Below are 22,500 nucleotides of genomic sequence, written 5' to 3' on the forward strand. Positions count from 1 at the left end.
TGTGTGTGTGTGTGAGAGAGAGAGAGAGAGAGAGACAGAGAGAATATGAAAGATAATGTCAATGGCAAACAACATGATGACTTTCTCTTCTTTGTTTCTAGGAATCCTGGCCATACCCGCTGGTAATCAAAACCTGCTACATGCAAAAGAGGCTGAACACAGTGGTTTCATAGGGAAAATGTAAGAAAAGAACAAAATGTGATATTCTTTACATAACAGTAAAAAATGTTGAGAATAAGGAATGAAACACTCATGATGAATTTCATTACCTGGAGCTCCATATCCCTGTATGAGTTGTAGTTTTATACGAGCAGAAAGCTGCTTTTTCTAATAAAAGGTTTATTCTTTCCAGAATGGTGTCGTTTTGTTACGGAATTGGATCAGGGGTGTGAATGCATGTTCAACTTGCCCACACAGAAACGACTTACCCCCCTCTTTGTGTGTGCGTGTGCGTGTGCGTGTGCGTGTCTGTGTGTGTGCGCGCGCGTGCGCGCGTGCGTGTAGGCTTTCTGTTGTGAATGAGTAGAATATTAGGCTACTCCACCGGGGCCAAAAGCACTTTCTTTGTCGCGATATGAATGGCACAACACAGTTTTATTCCATAAGCTCACGGACACTCGGTTCAGGAAACGTTAATGTCCACATGCTGTAATGCATAACAAAAAACTAACAGTTAAACGTTCCAGAAAAACCGTGGTCTAAACCACCTGTTCTAAAAGTCCACATTTCCCGCTGTCGCCTCTCCCCCTCCATCTTCCGCTCACAGCACAGAGAAATGCATTCTGCGGCGGCGTGAGCAGACACAGATGGCTAAACCTCGCTTTACCGGGTGTGTGACAGTCTGGGTAAAACACCATTAAGCAACTCCTTCCATAAAACCGAGACCTCAGATGAACACTTCGTCTTATTCACTCAATACCACGAAGCTGTCGGCGTTTCTGTGCAGTGCACGCAGTGTTTGTGCCATGGGTTTCAGCCAGGACATGGTCTGTTCTCATGGGTTGGCCCCTGACTCGGTTTCCAAAGAGGCACACGTATAGCACTCAGAGCCACCATGTGGATTATAGTTAGCCAACTGTCACGCTTCACTGTTTTACATTTTGGAATCTATCGCAGACACGGATTGTAAATCTCCAGATTCCGCCAGTTGACTGCCAGCCCCAAGTAACGCAGGTGGGAGGGCAAAGCCCCGCATCGTGTGCAGCTCGGGTTTTTAGGAGGTCTCTAAAAGATATCTTGATATCAATGACTTGATGTCTGGGGTTATATATCACTTAACAAATAAAAACGTTCATGCGTCACTCGCGCAGCACTGTCGCCGAATCACCGGCAGCGCAGTGGAGAGCAGAGATAACCGGTCACCCTTGAACACCGGGTAATCTGCCATGACGTCAATTCCACCGTTATTCAGGCTAATTGCGCGCTCTAAATTAGCTCGTCGTCATATGGTCAGATCTACGAGAATCAACTGAGATCCATTAGATAATCAAACCTCACCGCGCATTAGCTCTAGCACACCATATTTCAAACGGTTTAGAGAAGTCATTTGCCATCAACACGCCGCCTGTACTCGAGAATGAAAATGTAGCCTACTATGAGATGTTGAATGGGAATAGCTCAAATTAGTGTTTTAGCAACCAAAACATATTAATGAACAACAAAAGACCAAATTACGCAAAGTTGTGATGAACGCAATCACAGGAAACCACGCGCTTCTGCCGCCTCTGAAAAGGACCATTTGACTTGAAACACAAGCACCCAGTAGTTTTGGGGGTTGCAGCTCTCAGGCCTCGCCGCGGTTTTTGGTTAAATGGACGTATTCAAATGCAGTCGCACGAACCAATAAAAGCTTACCCGGATGCCCCTCGACCCTATCTTATCTTATCAGCCCGCTGGCGAGGACGAGTCGCTGCTGCAGCGCGGTTACAGCTGCTTTCTCCGGAGCCAGAATTCCGCAAGGTCCGTTTCCCCGCCGGCCGGGGTAGGAGTGTCAGCGAGGCACAGGTTTATTACCCTCGCTATGGATCAAAGTCCGATACGGGGCCTCCACAAGGCGTCAGTCCCTGTCCCCTGGCTCTCTCCGGTCCTGTCTCTCTCCCCTTTTTCTCACCTTCCCGTGGGACTCAGCCTCCGGCAATGAGAAAGCGGTGACCGCTCTTTCCTCCCCAGCCATGAACACCTCATCCTTCCATCCGGACCATCCCCCGGCCGCGCCCTTTCACCCCGCGAGTTACGGGCAGGACTTTTTGGCGAAGGACGGACCCTCCACATGTAAGATCATTACCGGGGGGTACTGCTTCTGAGTGACCCGAGGGCATTCCAGCCCACGGAGTCTCTGATAATCACGCGTTTTACCGTGGAATTATTTCTCTAATAGCACGTCCGACAGTTGAGTTATTATCTCATAATCACGCGTTTTACTGCAAAGAAATGCCTGTGAAAATGATGCCTTCGATAATAGAGCGGTCTCAGTGATAGTCAGGGGTTTGACAGCAGAGTGATTTTTCTGAGAGTCGGGTGTTTAACAGTAGAGTGAGTACTCCCACAGTGTAAAACTTTGTCAGACACTTCGTCTACAAACCTGAAGCCATATCCGCGGTTTAATCCCACCTCTTACCATTGGCTTCTTCTCTGTTGCCATCTAATTGTTGCTGTTTATGTTTTGTTTACTCTAGAACTCATATGACATGCAGTCAGTTAAGATCTCTGGGACTGTTACATGTTTAGGAGCGCTTCACCAAGCCGGGTTTTGTGATCGTCGTTTACTCACCCGGCTGGTACCCTCTGTATGCTGGTGGACGGTGGTGTAAATGGCACTTAGCTCCAGTATGTCAAATAACAGTCTTTGTGACGGAAATGAGACGGCTCAACAGGTGTGTGTGTTTTATTTTAAATTAGGACGGTAAGGTGCTGGTTGAAATAGCGCTGACATTAATAAGACTCATGGTATATGCCTTTCAAATGACGAGGACAGGTGGATCAAACTTAACTTACCGACAGGGATTACATAAGAGTTATATCTCAATGAACAGTGTCCTCAGTCTCTGTGTGACGAACACACCTGCCTGTGACCTCCCACCTGGCACACCTGCACTGAGTCACATGACCAGAGCTCAGCTGTATCACTGAGAGAGAGGGGGGGGGGGGGGGGGGTGTTTGGGAGGTGTGTTGGGGAGGGGGTGTTTTAGCACAGACCTGTTCACAAACAGCACCTGCTCGGTCTGCCCCATCACACAGATATATCAGTAATGTATGCGTTTAAATTACACTTTTCAAGGATCTCAAAGTGTGAGTGTGTATGTGTGCATTTGTGTGTGTGAGCGTGTGTGTGTGTGTGTGTGTGTGTGTGTGTGTGAGAATGTGTGTGTGTGTGCGTTCGTGTGTGTGTGTGTGTGTGTGTGTGTGTGTGTGTGTGTGTAGGGCACAGGGAGAGGCAGGTGGATGGACAGAGCTGGAAGGTAGAGGTTTGGTTAGCTGAATCCTGTCAGTAACACACCCTCCCTCCACTGCTCACAGCCCAGGATCTGAGGACAGAGCCAGACCCAGCCCCCCTGCAGGGCGAGGCCTGTCCCATCTGTGGGGACAGGGTGTCGGGCTACCACTATGGCCTACTCACATGCGAGAGCTGCAAGGTAGGAGACTCTCTCTCACACACACACACACATATTCACACACACCCCACACACATTCACACACACACACACACACACACACACACACACACACACACACACACAATCAGCTCACGATTCAGTTTGATACGCAATACTGGGCTCAGAGTTGAATGCTTTCATTATATTTAATATTTCACTACAGAACAAAATTTGAATCAAAACAAATTATGACTGATTAAGATTCCTTGCTCATTCCTGCGGTATAAAATGTGCAAAAACTTATTTTATTCCATGTTAAAATTGTAAGCAAAATGTATTATTTTACGTGAAATTTATTGGTTATATCTTGTCATATAAATAAATGACAATATTCAGCTTTGAAAAGCAGATGCGCATATTCAGATTGTATTTTCCAGTGCGAGCCGTTAAGCATGGCTAAATAACACTGAACAAGTTAACGTGTTTATTGCGCCCTCTGCTGTTCATGCTATGTAATTAAAGGCGGAGAGAAAGCGTTTTAGATTTATTCTGCGGAGATCACTAGCATGATTAAAAAACAGATTGCCACTGATATCGCGAACCATTCTTCAGCTCCACGATGTGTATCATCACGTTTTTGTATTGTGGAATATTGTTGATATACCTAACACCCCTGGCAAAAAGGTGCAGGTGTGAGAGAGTCGGTACAGGTATAAGGGATTAGATGTGGGTCTAAAGTCAGTACAGGTATGTGGGTATACACACATGGACACACATGCACACACACGCTTAAACACACTCATTCCCACATTCACACACACACACTCTCTGCCTCTCTCTCCAGGGCTTCTTCAAGCGCACAGTTCAGAACAACAAGCGCTACACGTGTGCAGAGAGACAGAGCTGCCCAATGGACCCGGCGCAGAGAAAACGCTGCCCCTACTGCCGCTTCCAGAAGTGTCTGACGGTTGGCATGAGGAGAGAGGGTACGGCACTGTGTGGGAGAGGAGAGAGGGTACGGCACTGTGCAGGAGAGGAGAGAGCGTACGGCTCTGTGTAGGAGAGGAGAGGAGAGAGCATACGGCTCTGTGCGGGAGAGGAGAGAGCGTACGGCACTGTGCAGGAGAGGAGAGAGCGTACGGCACTGTGCAGGAGAGGAGAGAGCGTACGGCTCTGTGTGGGAGAGGAGAGGAGAGAGCGTACGGCTCTGTGTAGGAGAGGAGAGAGCGTACGGCACTGTGCAGGAGAGGAGAGAGCGTACGGCACTGTGCAGGAGAGGAGAGAGCGTACGGCACTGTGCAGGAGAGGAGAGAGCGTACGGCTCTGTGTAGGAGAGGAGAGGAGAGAGCGTACGGCTCTGTGTGGGAGAGGAGAGAGCGTACGGCACTGTGCAGGAGAGGAGAGAGCGTACGGCACTGTGCAGGAGAGGAGAGAGCGTACGGCTCTGTGTGGGAGAGGAGAGGAGAGAGCGTACGGCTCTGTGTAGGAGAGGAGAGAGCGTACGGCACTGTGCAGGAGAGGAGAGAGCGTACGGCACTGTGTGGGAGAGGAGAGGAGAGAGCGTACGGCTCTGTGTAGGAGAGGAGAGAGCGTATGGCACTGTGTGGGAGAGGAGAGGAGAGAGCGTACGGCTCTATGTGGGAGAGGAGAGAGTGTACGGCACTGTGCAGGAGAGGAGAGGAGAGAGCGTACGGCACTGTGCAGGAGAGGAGAGAGCGTACGGCTCTGTGTAGGAGAGGAGAGAGCGTACGGCACTGTGCAGGAGAGGAGAGGAGAGAGCGTACGGCTCTGTGTGGGAGAGGAGAGAGTGTACGGCACTGTGCAGGAGAGGAGAGGAGAGAGCGTACGGCACTGTGTAGGAGAGGAGAGGAGAGGAGAGAGCGTACAGCACTGTAATATTCAGCTAGTCTGTCCTCACACAGCACTGTGACAGTTACCTTGTCCTACTCTCACAGGTTATCAGCAAACTCATAAACCTACTGCTGTACTGGCCCAGATAAAAGACCTAGATTGCTGACTGTGTGTGTGTGTGCGTGTGTGTGTGTGTGTGAGAGTGTGTGTTAGACAGTCCTACAGCAGTGTTAGTGTGAGTAGAGAGGTTGTGAGGAGGTGAGGCTTATGGCCTCTGTGCTTCAGGGCTCCAGTTTCACAGCCTCTGTGTCCCTGAATGTGGAAGTAGGAGTTTGCACTGCCGGCCGTCATCCTGACCTCTGTGTGTGTGTGTGTGTGTGTGTGTGTGTGTTTGTGTGCGTGCAGCGGTGAGGGCCGACCGAATGAGGGGCGGCAGGAACAAATTTGGACCCCTTTACCGGCGGGACAGGCAGCTGAAGCAGCAGAGAGACGCCTCCCACCAGCCCAACACTGCCCCCTACAGGATCAAACTGGAAAGCACGCCCGCTCCGCTGACCACCCTGTCGCACGACCTTCAGCTGCTGTCCAGCCCCACTTCCACACCCTGCTCCTCTGACTCCTTCCACCAATCACAGCCCATGGCCTCCAGCATGGGCCAATCAGAAAGCCCCATGCTTTTGGACTGTACCATCAACAGAGACAGGGCTCTGGCCTTGTCTTCTTTTCCCCATCCTGGACTGTACCACTCTACCTTCCAGGGGTATGTCCAGGGAAAGGCTGACGCCCCTCACAGCTACAGCCAGCCTGTGAGCCACGCCCTGCCCGCAGCTCCGCCCGCAGCCTGTCTCCTGACTGAGCTGCTGCGGGGGGAGCCCGAGGAGACGCAGCTCTGCGCGAGGGTGCTGGCCAGCCTGCAGAGGGAGCAGGCCAGCCGCGGGAAGCACGACCGGCTCAACACCTTCAGCATCATGTGCAAGATGGCAGACCAGACGCTGTTTGGGCTGGTGGAGTGGGCCCGCAACAGCACCCTCTTCAAGGAGCTGAAGGTGAACACACACACAGATGCGCACACACACACACAAGCGCACACACACACAGACACAGACACAAGCACACACACAGACACACAGACACACACACACACACACACACACACACACACACACACACACACACACACACACACACACACACACACAGACACACACAAGCACACACAGACACACACAAGCACACACAAACACACACACACAAACATGTGTGCACACACACACACACACACACACACACACATGCACGCACAGACACACACACACAAAGACACACACACACACACACACACACACACACACACACACACAGACACACACACACACACACACACACACACACACACACACACACACACACACACACACATGCACGCACAGACACACACACACACACACACACACAAGCACACACACACAGGGAGTGAGGGGGTGGGGGAGTAAGTGCAGGTGTCTCCCTGGGGCAGGTAGAGGATCAGATGTGTCTGCTGCAGTGCTGCTGGAGTGAGCTGCTGGTGTTGGATCACCTGTACAGACAGGTGGCTTATGGAAGAGATGGCAGCATCTACCTGGTGACTGGGCAGCAGGTAAGACGGACAGCCCTGCCTTTGGGGGGGTGTGAGGGGGGGAAAGCGCACCGTCTGTGATGCAGTAATCCATCTGCACTGCTTCCAGATCGACGTGTCCACCATCCTGTCCCAGGCTGGCCCCACTCTCAGCAGTCTGGTGTCCCGGGCACAGGACATGGTGTCCAAACTCAGGACACTGCAGATGGACAGACACGAGTTTGTGTGTCTCAAGTACCTGGTCCTCTTCAATCCAGGTAAGCGGTCATTCTCAGGTACCTGGTCCTCTTCAGTCCAGGTAAGCGGTCATTCTCAGGTACCTGGTCCTCTTCAGTCCAGGTAAGCGGTCATTCTCAGGTACCTGGTCCTCTTCAGTCCAGGTGAACCCACTGATATCGGTGCCTGTGCTGAGATGTGTAGGTGAATGCTGAAATATGTGTGTGTTAAACTGTGCCTATTAATGTGTGTTTGTGTGTACTGAATTGTGTGTAGGAATGGGTGTATGCGTGTGTATTCTGTGTGTGTAGTGATGTGTGTAGTTTTGTGTGTTTGTGTGAGTGTGGGTAGTGATGTTGTGTGTGTGTGTGTGTGTGTGTGTGTAGTGATGTAGTGACATTGTGTGTGTGTGTAGTGATGTAGTGATGTTGTGCATGTGTAGTGATTGTGTGTGTGTGTGTGTGTGTGTGTGTGTGTGTGTGTGCGCATGGTGTGTGAGTGTGTAGTGATGTTGTGTGTGTGTGTGTGTGTGTGTGCGCATGGTGTGTGAGTGTGTAGTGATTGTGTGTGTGTGTGTGTGTGTGTGTGCGCATGGTGTGTGAGTGTGTAGTGATGTTGTGTGTGTGTGTGTGTGTGTGTGTGTGTGTGTGCGCATGGTGTGAGTGTGTAGTGATTGTGTGTGTGTGTGTGTGTGTGTGTGTGTGTGTGTGTGTGTGTGTGTGTGCGCATGGTGTGTGAGTGTGTAGTGATGTTGTGTGTGCGTGTAGTGATGTGTGCGTGTGTGTGTGTGTGTGTGTGTGCGTGTAGTGATGTGTGCGTGTGTGCGCATGGTGTGTGAGTGTGTAGTGATGTTGTGTGTGCGTGTAGTGATTGTGTGTGTGTGTGTGTGTGTGTGTGTGTGTGTGTGCGCATGGTGTGTGAGTGTGTAGTGATGTTGTGTGTGTGTGTGTGCGTGTAGTGATGTGTGCGTGTGTGCGGTGTAGTGACGGATGCTTCTCCCGCAGATGTGAAGTCGGTGCAGGATCGGGGGCAGGTGGAGTGCACTCAGGAGCAGGTGAACCGGGCGCTGATGGAGCACACCCTGCACACACACCCCGGGCACTCGGACAAATTCGGCCAGCTGTTGCTTCGGCTGCCGGAGGTGCGTAGCATCAGCCTGCAGGTGGAGGAGTACCTGTACCAGCGTCACCTGCTGGGGGACCTGCCCTGCAACTCTCTGCTGACCGAGATGCTGCATGCCAAACACAGCTGAGGACCAAACACCTGCCAGCCAACAACGCCCCCCACCCCCAAACATCTCACCCAGTACCCCCCACCCCCAACATCCCACTCACACCCAATACCCCCAAACATCTCACCCAAGATTCCCCACCCCCAAACATCCCACTCACACACCCCACCCCCAAACATCTCACCCAATACCCCCCACCCCCAAACATCCCACTCACACCCCCCACCCCCAAACATCTCACCCAACACACCCCACCCCCAAACATCTCATCCAATACACCCCATCCCCAAACATCTCACCCAACACACCCCACCCCCAAACATCCCACTCACACCCCCCACCCCCAAACATCTCACCCAACACACCCCACCCCCAAACAGCCATCATGTCACTCCAAACCCATCCAAAGCAAATAGATCAGTACTAATCTGTCACAAGAACACCTCTCTCTGTCTCACACACACCCCAACAGACCTGTACTCTGAAAGCCCACAGAGAATGAATCAAGAATAAAAATGTCTTCACTGTGAATTTTTTGAGTCAGTATTTTTCCTGGAGAAAACCACCTTTACAGGGGAAAAGTCTGAAGTCTGCTGCATTTATGTTACAGTTTTAAGAGCCTGTTTAAAAATGTTATGAGTCCAATTCTATGTATGTATGATACTTTTTCATGAGTAGACATTAGTATCAAACTAGTCGTCATATACCGTGATATCATCTAGAAAGAAACAAACAGTGGCGGCGAGTGAGCTAGAAACAGGAGTAGCGGAAACACTACCTTTAAATCTATCATTACATTCAGCCTGTTCCCCTTTATCCTCCTTGATTAACAATAAAACAAATAATTCACAGAATAATTGACACCAATCGTAAATAAATGATTATGCTCGCAAAACAGCTCACCCGCCGCCACTGGAAACAAATGGTTACTCAAATATTACAGGAAGCTTTGAAACATATCCAGAAATGGGTAGATGAACTGAAAAATGGTATTAAATGCCAAATGTAAAGGTTGCTATACCAACCTGTTAGTATCTGTGTGTTTAAGACAAGGTGACATATTCATAAGTAGGGCTGGTCTTGTATAGGGGGGGGAGTGTGTGTGTGTGTGTGAGAAAGAGAGAGTGTAAGGGAGTGTGTGTGTGTGTGAGAGAGAGAGTGTAAGGGAGTGTGTGTGTGTGTGAGAGAGAGAGAGAGAGTGTAAGGGACCGTGTGTGTGTGTGAGAAAGAGAGAGTGTAAGGGAGCGTGTGTGTGTGAGAGAGAGAGTGTAAGGGAGTATGTGTGTGTGTGAGAGAGAGAGAGTGTAAGGGAGTATGTGTGTGTGTGTGAGAGAGAGAGAGAGTGTAAGGGAGTATGTGTGTGTGTGTGAGAGAGAGAGAGAGAGTGTAAGGGAGCGTGTGTGTGTGTGTGTGTGAGAGAGAGAGAGTGTAAGGGAGCGTGTGTGTGTGTGTGGGTGTGTGAGAGAGAGAGTATAAGGGAGTGTGTGTGTGTGAGAGAGAGTGTAAGGGAGCGTGTGTGTGTGTGTGAGAGAGAGAGTGTAAGGGAGCGTGTGTGTGTGTGTGAGAGAGAGAGTATAAGGGAGTGTGTGTGTGTGAGAGAGAGAGAGAGAGAGAGTGTAAGTGTGTGTGTGTGTGTGAGAGAGAGAGTGTAAGGGAGCGTGTGTGTGTGTGAGAGAGAGAGAGAGAGAGAGTGTAAGGGAGCGTGTGTGTGTGTGGGTGTGTGAGAGAGAGTATAAGGGAGTGTGTGTGTGTGAGAGAGAGAGAGAGAGAGAGAGAGAGTGTAAGGAAGTGTGTGTGTGTGTGTGTGACAGAGAGAGAGAGAGAGAGTGTAAGTGTGTGTGTGAGAGAGAGTGTAAGGGAGCGTGTGTGTGTGTGGGTGTGTGAGAGAGAGAGTATAAGGGAGTGTGTGTGTGAGAGAGAGAGAGAGAGAGTGTAAGTGTGTGTGTGTGTGTGTGTGTGTGAGAGAGAGAGTGTAAGGGAGCGTGTGTGTGTGTGAGAGAGAGAGAGAGAGTGTAAGGGAGTGTGTGTGTGTGTGTGTGTGTGAGAGAGAGAGTGTAAGGGAGCGTGTGTGTGTGTGAGAGAGAGAGTGTAAGGGAGCGTGTGTGTGTGTGAGAGAGTGTAAGGGTGTGTGTGTGTGTGTGTGTGTGTGAGTGTGTGAGTGTGAGAGAGAGAGAGAGAGAGAGAGAGAGAGAGAGAGAGAGAGAGAGAGAGAGAGAGAGAGAGAGAGAGAGAGAGGGGGGGGGGGGGGTCGAGAGAGAGGGAGAGAGAGAGAGGGAGAGAGAGAGAGTGTGTAAGGGAGTGCATGTAGAAGAGTGTGTGTAAAAGGAATCAGCGTATCCTGATAAAACGTTTTTCACCTGGGATGAAAAATCAAGAGTCATAAAAATAACATGAGACAGAATATAGGAGTAAGCTGCATGATTTAAAATGATTTTATTGATCTGATCCAGTTTTTCCAGGCAGATCTGAATTAATGAACAATCAAGGAGGGGTTGGCTAACAGACTGACAGACAGAGAGAAAAATCAAGAGGGTCAGACCAAATGGTCAGACAGGATACACTGATGAGATGACTGAAATCGACACCCTAACCAACATAAATAATAAAATCAAACAAAAAAGAACAAATAATAAACCTTTCACCCTGGTTCTTACCAAATAAATAGACTCCAGGTAAGATGGTACTTTCTACAGTAGAGCTGCACAGAATCAGACAGTTTAGACCCTCCATCTCTGCACATCACTCTCTCTCTCTCTCTCTCTCTCTCTCTCACACACACACACACACACACACACACACACACACACACACACACACCCTTACACTCTCTCTCTCTCTCACACACACACATGCTCCCTTACACTCTCTCTCTCTCACACACACACACACACACACACACACTCACACACCTCACACACACTAACACACACTAACACACACACACACACACACACACACCCTTACACTCACTCTCTCACACACACACATGCTCCCTTACACTCTCTCTCTCACACACACACACACACACACACACACACACACACCTCACTCACTGCTGCTCAAACTCACTGCAGTGGAGATACTCCTTCTACAAACAGATTATGGCTCTCTGAAAGCCTCCCTCCAACCACTGCTTCTGTGGGAAAGAACCTGATCTAAGATGCACTGAACCCAAATCACCGATATGGCATGAACCACCTCCCACCACACAAGGTAGGGCAGGATGTGGAGGTGAGAGATGGGTGGGGCAGGATTTGGCAGTGAGAGATGGGTGGGGCAGGATGTGGAGGTGAGAGATGGGTGGGGCAGGATTTGGCAGTGAGAGATGGGTGGGGCAGGATTTGGCAGTGAGAGATGGGTGGGGCAGGATGTGGAGGTGAGAGATGGGTGGGGCAGGATGTGGAGGTGAGAGATGGGTGGGGCAGGATTTGGCAGTGAGAGATGGGTGGGGCAGGATGTGGAGGTGAGAGATGGGTGGGGCAGGATTTGGCAGTGAGAGATGGGTGGGGCAGGATTTGGCAGTGAGAGATGGGTGGGGCAGGATGTGGAGGTGAGAGATGGGTGGGGCAGGATGTGGAGGTGAGAGATGGGTGGGGCAGGATTTGGCGGTGAGAGATGGGTGGGGCAGGATGTGGAGGTGAGAGATGGGTGGGGCAGGATTTGGCAGTGAGAGATGGGTGGGGCAGGATTTGGCAGTGAGAGATGGACAGGGTGATATTTAGAAGTGGAGTGGGGTAAGACAGGGTGACACTGGGGGTGTCTGTTTTCAGTGAGGTACTCAATTTTTTGTGCATTCCTTCATCACAATAAAGACTTCAATAGTGCTACCTGCAGGCCTCTGGTCAGAATCACCTGTGTGTGTGTGTGTGTGTGTGTGTGTGTGTGTGTGTGTGTGTGTGTGTGTGTGTGTATGGCCTAACATTCCAATGTTATTCAGGAATCATACATTTCCCTCTACGGTTGGAGGACTCTACATCTTGCCTGAGACAGACACACGTGCACGCACGCACACACACACACACACACACACATCACCTCCATTGAAGCAGCTATCTCACAAACTCTTTCCACTTTATACAAATCATTCTCAAAAACCATGAAAAAGATCAGCATTAAATAGCCCTCAGATGTACACACATTATCAGTGATTTCCTGTTTTTTTGCTTTCCAGTTACTGATACATACAGTGTGTGGGTGGCCACACTCTTCTAGGCTTACCTACGGCCATAACAGGAAAGCTGCCACTCCCTGTCACGCCCCCTTATGCCCTGCCCCGCCATGCCCCCCCTGCCACACCCTCCCAGCCAAAGCACTCCCTGTCACGCCCCCTTATGCCCTGCCCCGCCATGCCCCCCCTGCCACACCCTCCCAGCCAAAGCTCAGTCTTCACCAGGTGATCTGGTACCCAAAGGCCACAGAGGCTCTTTAAAGTCCACACGTCTAGAGGAGCAGGAAACCAGCTGAGCTGAGATCAGTCTGGGGAGAGTCCCCCAGAGACCAGCCAGATCCTACTGAGACGAATGGATTCAAGACAGACAAACTGTGTACTGATCTGGGGTCAGTATGGGGGACAGATTACATTTAAGGCGGGTGTCTTCTGCCTTGGTGTGCAGTTTGTTCAGCCCCCCCCCACTCTCTCCCCCCCCACTCTCTCCCCCCCCCACTCTCTCCCCCCCGACTCTCCACCCTCCACTGAGGTCAGCTCTGCCGGGCGGAGCAGGGCTTGGTGTAGCAAAGTAGGATGGATGGGGCCTGACTGATTTCTAAAGGGAATTTTGGGGGGGGTCTGGAAATGGAAATCTTATTTTAATACAGCCTTTTCTTAAACACTCAGGAGCGCTGTCACCGCCTCAGGTGCACCAACCAGACCCTACCTTTTCCCACCGTGACCAGGTGAGGGTCTTCCAGGTGTGTCAGAAATAAACAGCTTTAACGTTCACTTCCTGTCTGACTTTCAGGGACCTGGTAGGTGGGACCTTTTCTGCCGACACAGAAAGGATGGATCAACAACGCCCTGGTGTTTAATCTCTGCTGCAACACATATACTGTCCCAAAGCCAAGACTGTTTCAACAGGCAGAGCGCGGGGGTGGGAGTGGCCGGGCCTGAGGGAAGCCCCGCCCCAGGCAGAGCGCAGGGGTGCGGCTGCCTTTATTTGGGTGTGCCGGGTTTTTTGGGTGTGACTGGGCGCTTGCTCTGCCACAGGTGTCCCGGGATGGTGAAGGCATCCACGCTCATGGACATGGTTTTGGATGGGATGGCGGTGAACTGCTTGCGGTCAGAGCTGTACTTGTAAATGGACTCCACCACGGAGGCGCTGACCACCCGCGGGCCGATGCCTGTCAGACGCACCAGCTCCTGCGTCTCTGGATTCATGGTGTACACCGCCCGGAACTGGCAGCTTGAGTCCCGGAACAAGATCAGGAAGTGGTTCGCTGTGCATTTCTCCATTTCCTGCAGAATGGAGAGACAGAGAGAGAGCAGGGGAGAGGGAGAGAGAGAGAGAGAGAGAGAGAGAGAGAGAGACAGAGAGAGGGAGTGAGAGGGAGAGAGAGAGAGAGAGAGAGAGACAGAGAGAGGGAGTGAGAGGGAGAGAGAGAGAGAGAGAGAGAGACAGAGAGAGGGAGTGAGAGGGAGAGAGAGAGAGAGAGGGGGGGGGGGTGGAGAGAGAGGGTGAAACTAAGACCAGGCTGGGAGTCCTTATGAGACACAGTAAGGCGTTTCTAAGCTCTGACCTCCAGAATCTTGACTTTCTGCGGTTCGTTGACCTTCCCCGCCAGGCAGCAGCGGGACAGGGCGTTGTGGATGATGAACTTGTTGGACTTAAAGCTGGGCTCCTTGTAGAGCTTGGGTCCTAACATAGAGGTCAGACGCAAATCAGAATCAACTGAGCTCCTGAACATTTTCAAATCTCACATCAAATATCATACTTCTCAATGTCAAATGAAACTCTGGCAATGTGAGAGGTGTTGAAGGCCTTATTTCCTGTCACACGGGTCGTCACCTGTGTATTCAGGGACAGACGCAGGGGAGGAGATTGTGGAGGCAGCATCCCAGTCCTTCTCTCCGTTATGATTGGCCAGTCGACCTGGTGACATCAGTCTGCAGGGCGAATGAGATCGGCTGGAGGGAGAGGGAGAGGAAGTGAGTGACGGACGCTTTAGAGAAACAGCGGAGGGAAGATGCACCGAGCTGGGGGCGGTTACCTTGGAGATTTCCTTACAGACAATGATCCAGAGTTGCTGCTATCATTAGCCAGTGAGGAGAGATTGAGGGTGGAGTGGGAGTACACTTTGCTGATCTTGGAGCCTGCAGACAGAGAGGGGCGGAGTCAGAGTGCAGGGTGGAGGTGCAGAGAGGTAACGCTCCCCAGCCCAGCTGAGGCAGAGAATCCCACTGAATACACCTGGATACAGAAATGGCAATGCAACGGGATGAAGCAGCAGGGGCCAGAGGTCATTACCCATGAAGCCCTTGGCGGGGCTGCGGGACAGGGCGGAGTCGTCGCGGAAGACGGTTTTGGGCCGCTGCTTCTTGACGCCGCGCACGGTGGTGGGTTTCTGCCGCAGCACCTTGTCCAGGTCCTCCATGATCTTCAGCTGCTGCCGCCGCTGGTACTCCTGCCGCGTGAAGTCTCCTCTCCGGTGGAGCAAGGCCTCACGGGGGGGCGGAGGGGTGCTGGGGGTGCTGGGGGCCGGGGATCGCCCCCGCGGCTCCTCCGTAGAGGAGGGCCGACTGGGGGGGGGGGAGGGGTACACGCGTGAGCTGCACATGTGTGTGTGAACTTCTCCTGCTAATCACCCTGCACACCCCTAACGCCCTGCACGCCCCAAGTGTTAAAGCTATGCTAAATCTATGCTAAAAGCTAGGCTAAAGCTATGCTAAAACCTTAGACTGGCTGACAGGGGCCCCAGTGAACAGCATGCTCCATCCCAGAGAGGTGAGCGCAGGCTCGTTTTGGAAGGCCACCAAACAGAAGCATTACCATGAAGACATGGAGCTAAAGTTTGTTGAATAAATGTCTGTGTGTGTGTGTGTGTGTGTGTGTGTGTGTGTGTGTGTGTGAGCGTGTGTGCGTGCGTATGAGTGTGAGTGTGAGTGTGATTGTGAGTGTGTGTGTGCGTGTGTGCGAGTGTGAGTGTGCAATTGTGATCGTGTGTGTGTGAGTGTGTGTGTGTGATTGAGTGTGTGTGTGTGTGTGTGCGATTGTGTGTGTGTGTGTGTGCATGCGTGCTTGACTGTGTGTGTGTGTGAGAGTGTGAGTGTGTGTGTGTGTGTGTGTGTGTGTGTGTGTGTGTGTGTGTGTGATTGTGAGTGTGTGATTGTGAGTGTGTGTGTGTGCGTGAGTGAAGTTGTGTGTGTGATTGTGTGTGTGTGTGAGTGTGTGTGTGTGTGTGTGATTGTGTGTGAGTGTGTGTGTGTGTGTGTGTGTGTGTGTGTGATTGTGTGTGTGAGATTGTGTGTGTGAGATTGTGTGTGTGAGATTGTGTGTATGTGTGTGTGATTGTGTATGTGTGTGTGATTGTGATTGTGATTGTGAGAGTGTGTGTGAGTGTGTGTGAGTGTGTGTGAATTTGTGTGAGTGTGTGTGAATTTGTGTGAGTGTGTGTGAGTGTGTGTGAGTGTGTGTTAGTGTGTGTGGTACCTGGCCTCTCTCTCTCTCTCCTGCTCCTGTCTGCGTCTCTTCAGTTCCTCTGCTCTCTTCTGCTGTTTCTCCAGCAGCGCTGCCCTCCGCTGGGCCATCTCATCCTCTGGCCGCGCCTCGTCCTGCACACACACACACACACACACACACACACACACACACACACACACACACACGCACGCACGCACGCACAGGCACACACGCACACATATACACATAGTGTTACACTTATGTACCAGCCAAATGCTTTTTATTTTTACCATTTTCAACATTTTGGAACAATAGCAAAGACATCAAAACTAAAAATAACACAAATGAAACTATGCAGTGACCATATTATATTTATATATTATATATTATTATATTTTAGATTCTTCAAAATAGCTAAAAATTATTTTCTAAAATTAAAAAAAAACTGGAAAGAAATTCATACATAGAAAAATATAAATAACGAAGTTGATGCCTGAGAAACAAATTTCAAGCATAAGTCTTTAGATAAAAAGAGATTTGAATGCATGTTCCTGATTGTTTTAATCAGGTGTGTCCAAACTTTTGATTGGTATTGTACACACACACACACACACACACACAGTGTTACACTCTCTCTCTCACACACAGACACACACACAAACACATACACACACACACACACACACACACACACACACACACACACACACACAGTTATACTTTCTCACTCACACACCGGAGCATGGCAGTGACCTCTGACCTTGAAGAAGAATCCGAGGCCCACTCGGGTTTCAGGCTCTGTGTGGTCGCTCATGGAGTCGGAGAAGGCATCGGCGTCGTCCCCGTCAGCCGGGGGCAGGGAGGACAGCGAGATTTCGATCAGGCTGCTGCGCTTCCCCCCGAAAGCTGCCGGGACGTCGCTCTCGAAGGAGCACTCCGAGGGCGCCCCCGAGCTGCTGCCCCCCCCGCCTGGTTCCCTCCTGCTTGCGACCGGCGTGGGCCCCCCCTCCAGCTCCAAGGAGAAGATGGCGGGGTCGTCGGCCGAGCCCGTCTCCGAGGAGCTGTCCTCGGCGGGCCGGGGGGCACGGGGCGCCCCTATGCTGAAGGAGGAGGAGGTCTGTACCTGGCACTGGCTGGGTGTGACCCGGCGGAGGTGTGGCAGGGTGTCCACGTTCTGCGGGGGGGTGAGGACCCGAGCCAGCGGGGGCAGCTTGAGGTCCAGCGGGCGTGCTTGGTGTTTGGGGCTCTTGGGCGGAGCAGAGGGGGCCCGGCGATGGGGCGCTTGGGGAGATTTGGGAGGTACTGCATAGCCGGCGGCCTTACGGGAGGGGGAGGGGGAGGCCAGGTCACGGGTGGACTCCCGGGACAGGCGAGGGGGGGTGGCGGTGGCGGCCGAGGGCTTGGCGCTGGTGGGGATGACCCAGGCCTGCGTGGGGGGCGTGGCCTTCTTGCGTATGAGCTGATTCTGCTGCTGGGAGAGGCGCTGCATGTCACACTGCAGAGAGCTGAGGGCAGCCGTCAGGCGGGACACCGCGTCGTTGTAGTCACCCAGCGGCGCCGCCCCCTTATCCTCTGGCACTGCCCCTTTCTCCGAGCCCCTCCCTCCCGGCCCCTCCCCCTTGCTCTCTACCCCTCCCTCCTGGGGCTGCTCCTGCTGGGGCGGAGGCTTCGCAGCACACTCTTCCTCCTGCTCCTCATCCTCCATGCGGGCCAGCCGCTCCTCCAGAGTGATGGCGCTCAGCTCGGCCCCGGCCCCGCCCCCCCCGCCGCCCTCGCCACCCGGCTCGCCGCCCCCGCCCTGCTGCTTCTTCAGCTGCAGGAGGGCGCTCTTCCCCAGGCGCTGCCGGTGCTTTTCGAAAATGGCCTCAATCCGCTTCTTCTGCGCCTCGATGGCCCTGCGCTTCTCCTCCAGCCGCGCCCCGAGCTCCGTCATCTCCGAGCTGAGGGCGGGGCTGCTGCTCGGGCTGTCCTCCGCCTGCGGGGCCCAGTCGCTCGAGGGCGGGGCGTCGATGGGCGGCGTGCTCGACACCTGCTTCTTCCTCCGCTCGGCGAAGCTGGTCATCTTCACGCCGCTGTCGGGCGTATCGGGTGGGCGGAGCTGGGTGGAGCAGCCGCCGCCGGGCGTGGCGGGTGTAGCCGGTGTGGGCTGCGTTTTGGGCAGGTCCTCAGAGGCATCCGAGTCCACGCTGCCGTCCCTCAGGACGGAGTCGTCGTCACGGGAACCATCGGAGGTGCGCCGGAACAGCATCCCGGAGCGGGGCGGGGCGGAGCTGCTGAGGAGGACGGGGCTGCCGCGGGCGGGGCCGTCGGGGGAGTGCAGGTAGAAGCCGTCGGCCGCGCCCTCGGGGTGGAGGCGGGGCTCCAGCCTGCCCTCGTCGTGGATGATCTGCAGCGCCTCCTCGATGGTGGGCAGCTCCTCCCCCAGCCCGTTCTCCACCCGCAGCGGGACGGCGGGCGGCTGCGTGCCCCAGGAGGCGCGCGGGGAGGCCACGGGCCCGTTCAGGGAGGACGGTCCGCCGGGGGCCTTGCTCAGCGGGTGGCTGAGGTCCTCCGGGGGGGTGTAGGGGGCGCGGGTCACGGGCGGGACGGCCAGGGCCAGGCTGTCGGAGCTGACGGAGCGGGTGATGACCGGGTTCCCCATCACGACGTCCACGTCACTGTCCAGACCAAAGGGGACACTAAAGGACACGGCGGAGAGGGGGCGACTGGGGGGGACAGAGCGCAGGAGGTGAGCACACACACCCAAGCTGTGCCTACCCCTGCGCACACACACACACACACACTCACACACAGCGTAGCACACACACACACACACACACACACACACACACACACACACACACACACACACACACACACACACACACACACACACACACACACAAACAAACACACACACACACACACACACACACACACACACTCACAGCGTAGCACACACACACACACACACACACACACACACACACACACTCACACACACGCACACACACACACAGCGTAGCACACACACACACACACACACACTCACACACACGCACACACACACACAGCGTAGCACACACACACACACACACACACACACACACACACACACACACACACACACACACACACACACACACACACACACACACACTCACACACACACTCACACACACACACGCACACACACACACGCACACACACACACGCACACACACACACACACACACACACACACACACACACACACACACACACAGCGTAGCACACACACAGCGTAGCACACACACAGCGTAGCACACACACACACACACAGCGCACACACACACACGCACACAGCGCAGCACACACACACACACACACACACACACACACACACAGCGCATACAGCGCAGAGCGTGAGCATGCCTACCTGAACGGCTTCTTGCTCCACGTTCGCCCCACTCCTTCCACGTGAGGCATTGAGGTAGAGCCTGCGCACAGGGGTCACATTACACCACATTACACCACATTACACCACATTACACCACATTACATTACACCACATTACACCACATTACACCACATTACATTACACCACATTACATTACACCACATTACACCACATCACCCCACATTACATTACACCACATTACACCACATTACATTACACCACATTACATTACACCACATTACACCACATCACCCCACATTACATTACACCACATTACACCACATTACATTACACCACATTACACCACATTACACCACATCACCCCACATTACATTACACCACATCACACCACATTACATTACACCACATTACATTACACCACATTACACCACATTACATTACACCACATTACACCACATTACACCACATCACCCCACATTACATTACACCACATCACACCACATTACATTACACCACATTACATTACACCACATTACACCACATCACACCACATTACATTACACCACATTACACCACATCACACCACATTACATTACACCACATCACATTACATTACACCACATTACACCACATTACATGCATTTATCCAGAAGGACTTCCAGAAGTGTATCCACTCAATTTCAACAACCAACGGTGTGAGACCAGTGAGTGTGAGCGCAACGCTGTTCAAGCCCTACCGCAAGTTAACAAAAGCCAAGCATGCTACCATACAACAGTCCCTAGAACATAAATTCATACCACATTATAACACTACAAATAAAGCTAAAGTCAAGTGCAAGCAGCAGCAGGCGTTAGGGGGTGGGGATAGAAGTGGAACCGAGAGGCAGTCTGAAGGGGTGGGTCTTCAGTCTGCGTCGGAAGATGGCCAGTGATTCTGCTGTCCTGACTTCATTCCACCACCGAGAGACAGGTACAGACAGGCAGTGTGCCGGGTCGTATACATACAGTGAGTACACACACACTCCGCACTGACACACACGCACAGGTGACCGTGGAGGCCCCTGTCTGACGACAAAGCTTACCTGACACACCCGCTGCGGGCGGGGGGGAGGAGATGGGCAGGAAGGGCTGCTTGAAGATGCAGGACGGAGAGGCACTGAAACAGAGACAAAACATCTCAGCACAGAGAAACGACCTCTCCGAGAGGAGGGAACAGGGGAGAGGTGTCTGAGAGAGAGAGACCAGCACGCTGGCAGGGGAGGGAGAGAGAGACCAGCACGCTGGCAGGGGAGGGAGAGAGAGACCAGCACGCTGGCAAGGGAGGGAGAGAGAGACCAGCACGCTGGCAAGGGAGGGAGAGAGAGACCAGCACGCTGGCAAGGGAGGGAGAGAGAGAGTGGGGTCTCTGTGGGGTCGCTGTCTGGCTGCTGTACCTGCTGTTGGTCCTGCCAGCAGGTGCCTCATGGTCACTCAGTCCTGAGAAATCTGTGCAAAAGAAACATTTCAGCAGCATGAGTCACTGTCACAGGGAGCCCCCTACTGGCGGGACTGTGAACTGCCACTCCACCTTCCAGTACCTGTGAGGTCCAGCATCTGCAGGGGCTGAACGAAGTCCGGCCTGCGCAGCTCGAAGCACCGCAGCAGCTCCGCCACCAAACTCAGGATGTTCACCTGCAGGTACATCAGCAACACTCACACCACTGGCAGGGGGCAGGGGCACACACACGCACTCACACGCACTCACACGCGCGCAAACACACGCACTCACACGCGCGCAAACACACGCACTCACACACACACTCACACACACACTCTCTCTCTCTCTCACTCACACACACACACATACACACGCACACGCACACACACACGCACACACACACACACGCGCGCGCGCGCACGCACACACACACACAGGCATGCACATGCACAAACACACAATATACTGAACACAGGCATATACTGAGAAACTAGCTGTTAAATACTGTTATTCTAGCAGTGTAGAAAACTGCTGGTCTATGGGTGTAGAGTGAGGGATGTGTGTGGGTGTAGTGTCAGGGGTGTGTGTGGGTGTAGCGTGAGGGGTGTGTGGAGGTGTAGCATGAGGGGTGTGTGTGGGTGTAGAGTGAGGTGTGTGGGTGCAGTGTGAGGGGTGTGTGTAAGTGTAGAGTAAGGTGTGTGGGTGTAGAGTAAGGTGTGTGGGTGTAGAGTAAGGTGTGCGGGTGTAGCGTGATGGGGGTGTGTGGGTGTAGCGTGAGGGGTGTGGGTGCAGTGTGAGGGGTGTGTGTAGGTGTAGCGTGAGGGAGTAGTTAGTACAGAGGCTGAACAGGGCCCCTCTCCTACCCTGAGGGCTGGTGGACTGTAGTGCAGGTCCTCCAGCAGCAGGGGGCAGCAGCTGCTGAGGCAGCTGTCACAGAACTCGCGTATCAGCTGCAGGTTGTAGAGGCTGTCCGTCGTCGTCATGGTTTCCTTCAGGCACACATCTGAGACAGAGGAGGGTAAACATGGCCGTCTGCCACTGCGCTCCCTGCACTGCATTACAGAGCATCACTCACTGACAGGGACAGGAGGGGCCGCCAGGTGAGCGGCAGGGGAGTATGGGAAAGAGGAGCAGGGTGTGGCAGCCATAGCAGGAGGGGCGGGGCAATGAGAGCAGGGGCAGGCCAGTAAGACAGGAGGGGCGTGGCAGTATGAGAGGTGTGGCAGTGTGAGGGGCGTGGCAGTATGAGGGGTGTGGCAGTATGAGGGGTGTGGCAGTGTGAGGGGCGTGGCAGTATGACGGGCGTGGCAGTATGACGGGCGTGGCTATACCCTCCAGACTGAGCAGGCCTGGGCAGTAGAAGTGGATAACAGCGGCAAGAACAGCACCGTCTGAGAGGTCCTTCACTCCCGTTACCAGAGGCAACGCCGGAGTCTGTCTGGGTGGCAACTTATCCTTCCTATACCGGTTCTGAGAGAGAGACAGGAAGAGAGAGAGGAGGGGATAGAAGAGAGGGACAGAGGGA

General features: G+C 53.1%; 3 protein-coding genes across 3 annotated transcripts in view; 2 read left to right on the forward strand and 1 right to left on the reverse strand.

The window, feature by feature from the left end:
• Positions 1 to 306, forward strand: part of soul5 (heme-binding protein soul5) — a 3,904-nt gene extending 3,598 nt beyond the window's left edge. The window contains exon 8 of the mRNA XM_036553247.1: positions 102 to 306. The gene's annotated coding sequence lies outside the window, so the exon portion shown is untranslated. The remainder of the gene's footprint in view (positions 1 to 101) is intronic.
• Positions 307 to 2,053: 1,747 nt separating this feature from the next.
• nr5a5 (nuclear receptor subfamily 5, group A, member 5) lies at positions 2,054 to 8,581 on the forward strand. The gene is made up of 7 exons (XM_036552479.1): positions 2,054 to 2,271; positions 3,517 to 3,632; positions 4,438 to 4,579; positions 5,850 to 6,490; positions 6,961 to 7,080; positions 7,169 to 7,316; positions 8,280 to 8,581. Exons 1-7 carry the CDS (start codon positions 2,172 to 2,174, stop codon positions 8,525 to 8,527), a joined length of 1,515 nt encoding a protein of 504 aa, XP_036408372.1. The 5' UTR covers positions 2,054 to 2,171; the 3' UTR covers positions 8,528 to 8,581.
• Positions 8,582 to 13,220: 4,639 nt separating this feature from the next.
• The window catches only part of camsap3 (calmodulin regulated spectrin-associated protein family, member 3), a 27,120-nt gene continuing 17,840 nt past the window's right edge, over positions 13,221 to 22,500 (reverse strand). Inside the window, exons 7-19 of the mRNA XM_036552429.1 lie at positions 22,307 to 22,445; positions 21,839 to 21,978; positions 21,076 to 21,169; positions 20,932 to 20,983; positions 20,581 to 20,654; positions 19,517 to 19,577; positions 16,880 to 18,824; positions 16,150 to 16,271; positions 14,968 to 15,239; positions 14,711 to 14,813; positions 14,509 to 14,627; positions 14,240 to 14,358; positions 13,221 to 13,958 (exon numbers count right to left, since the gene is read on the reverse strand). Of these exons, the coding sequence (XP_036408322.1) occupies positions 13,656 to 13,958; positions 14,240 to 14,358; positions 14,509 to 14,627; positions 14,711 to 14,813; positions 14,968 to 15,239; positions 16,150 to 16,271; positions 16,880 to 18,824; positions 19,517 to 19,577; positions 20,581 to 20,654; positions 20,932 to 20,983; positions 21,076 to 21,169; positions 21,839 to 21,978; positions 22,307 to 22,445 (3,543 nt within the window). The 3' untranslated portion in view covers positions 13,221 to 13,655. The remainder of the gene's footprint in view (positions 13,959 to 14,239; positions 14,359 to 14,508; positions 14,628 to 14,710; positions 14,814 to 14,967; positions 15,240 to 16,149; positions 16,272 to 16,879; positions 18,825 to 19,516; positions 19,578 to 20,580; positions 20,655 to 20,931; positions 20,984 to 21,075; positions 21,170 to 21,838; positions 21,979 to 22,306; positions 22,446 to 22,500) is intronic.

The sequence above is a fragment of the Megalops cyprinoides genome, chromosome 19, assembly GCF_013368585.1.
Source record: "Megalops cyprinoides isolate fMegCyp1 chromosome 19, fMegCyp1.pri, whole genome shotgun sequence".
Taxonomy (NCBI): Eukaryota; Metazoa; Chordata; class Actinopteri; order Elopiformes; family Megalopidae; genus Megalops; species Megalops cyprinoides.

What these genes read in the sequence shown, in the direction of transcription:
- nr5a5 (XM_036552479.1), top strand. Translation starts at nt 2,172, where the DNA reads ATGAACACCTCATCCTTCCATCCGGACCATCCCCCGGCCGCGCCCTTT. An exon ending in ACCTGGTGACTGGGCAGCAG is followed by an intron (nt 7,081 to 7,168) that starts GTAAGACGGACA and finishes CACTGCTTCCAG; the next exon opens with ATCGACGTGTCCACCATCCT. An exon ending in CCTGGTCCTCTTCAATCCAG is followed by an intron (nt 7,317 to 8,279) that starts GTAAGCGGTCAT and finishes CTTCTCCCGCAG; the next exon opens with ATGTGAAGTCGGTGCAGGAT.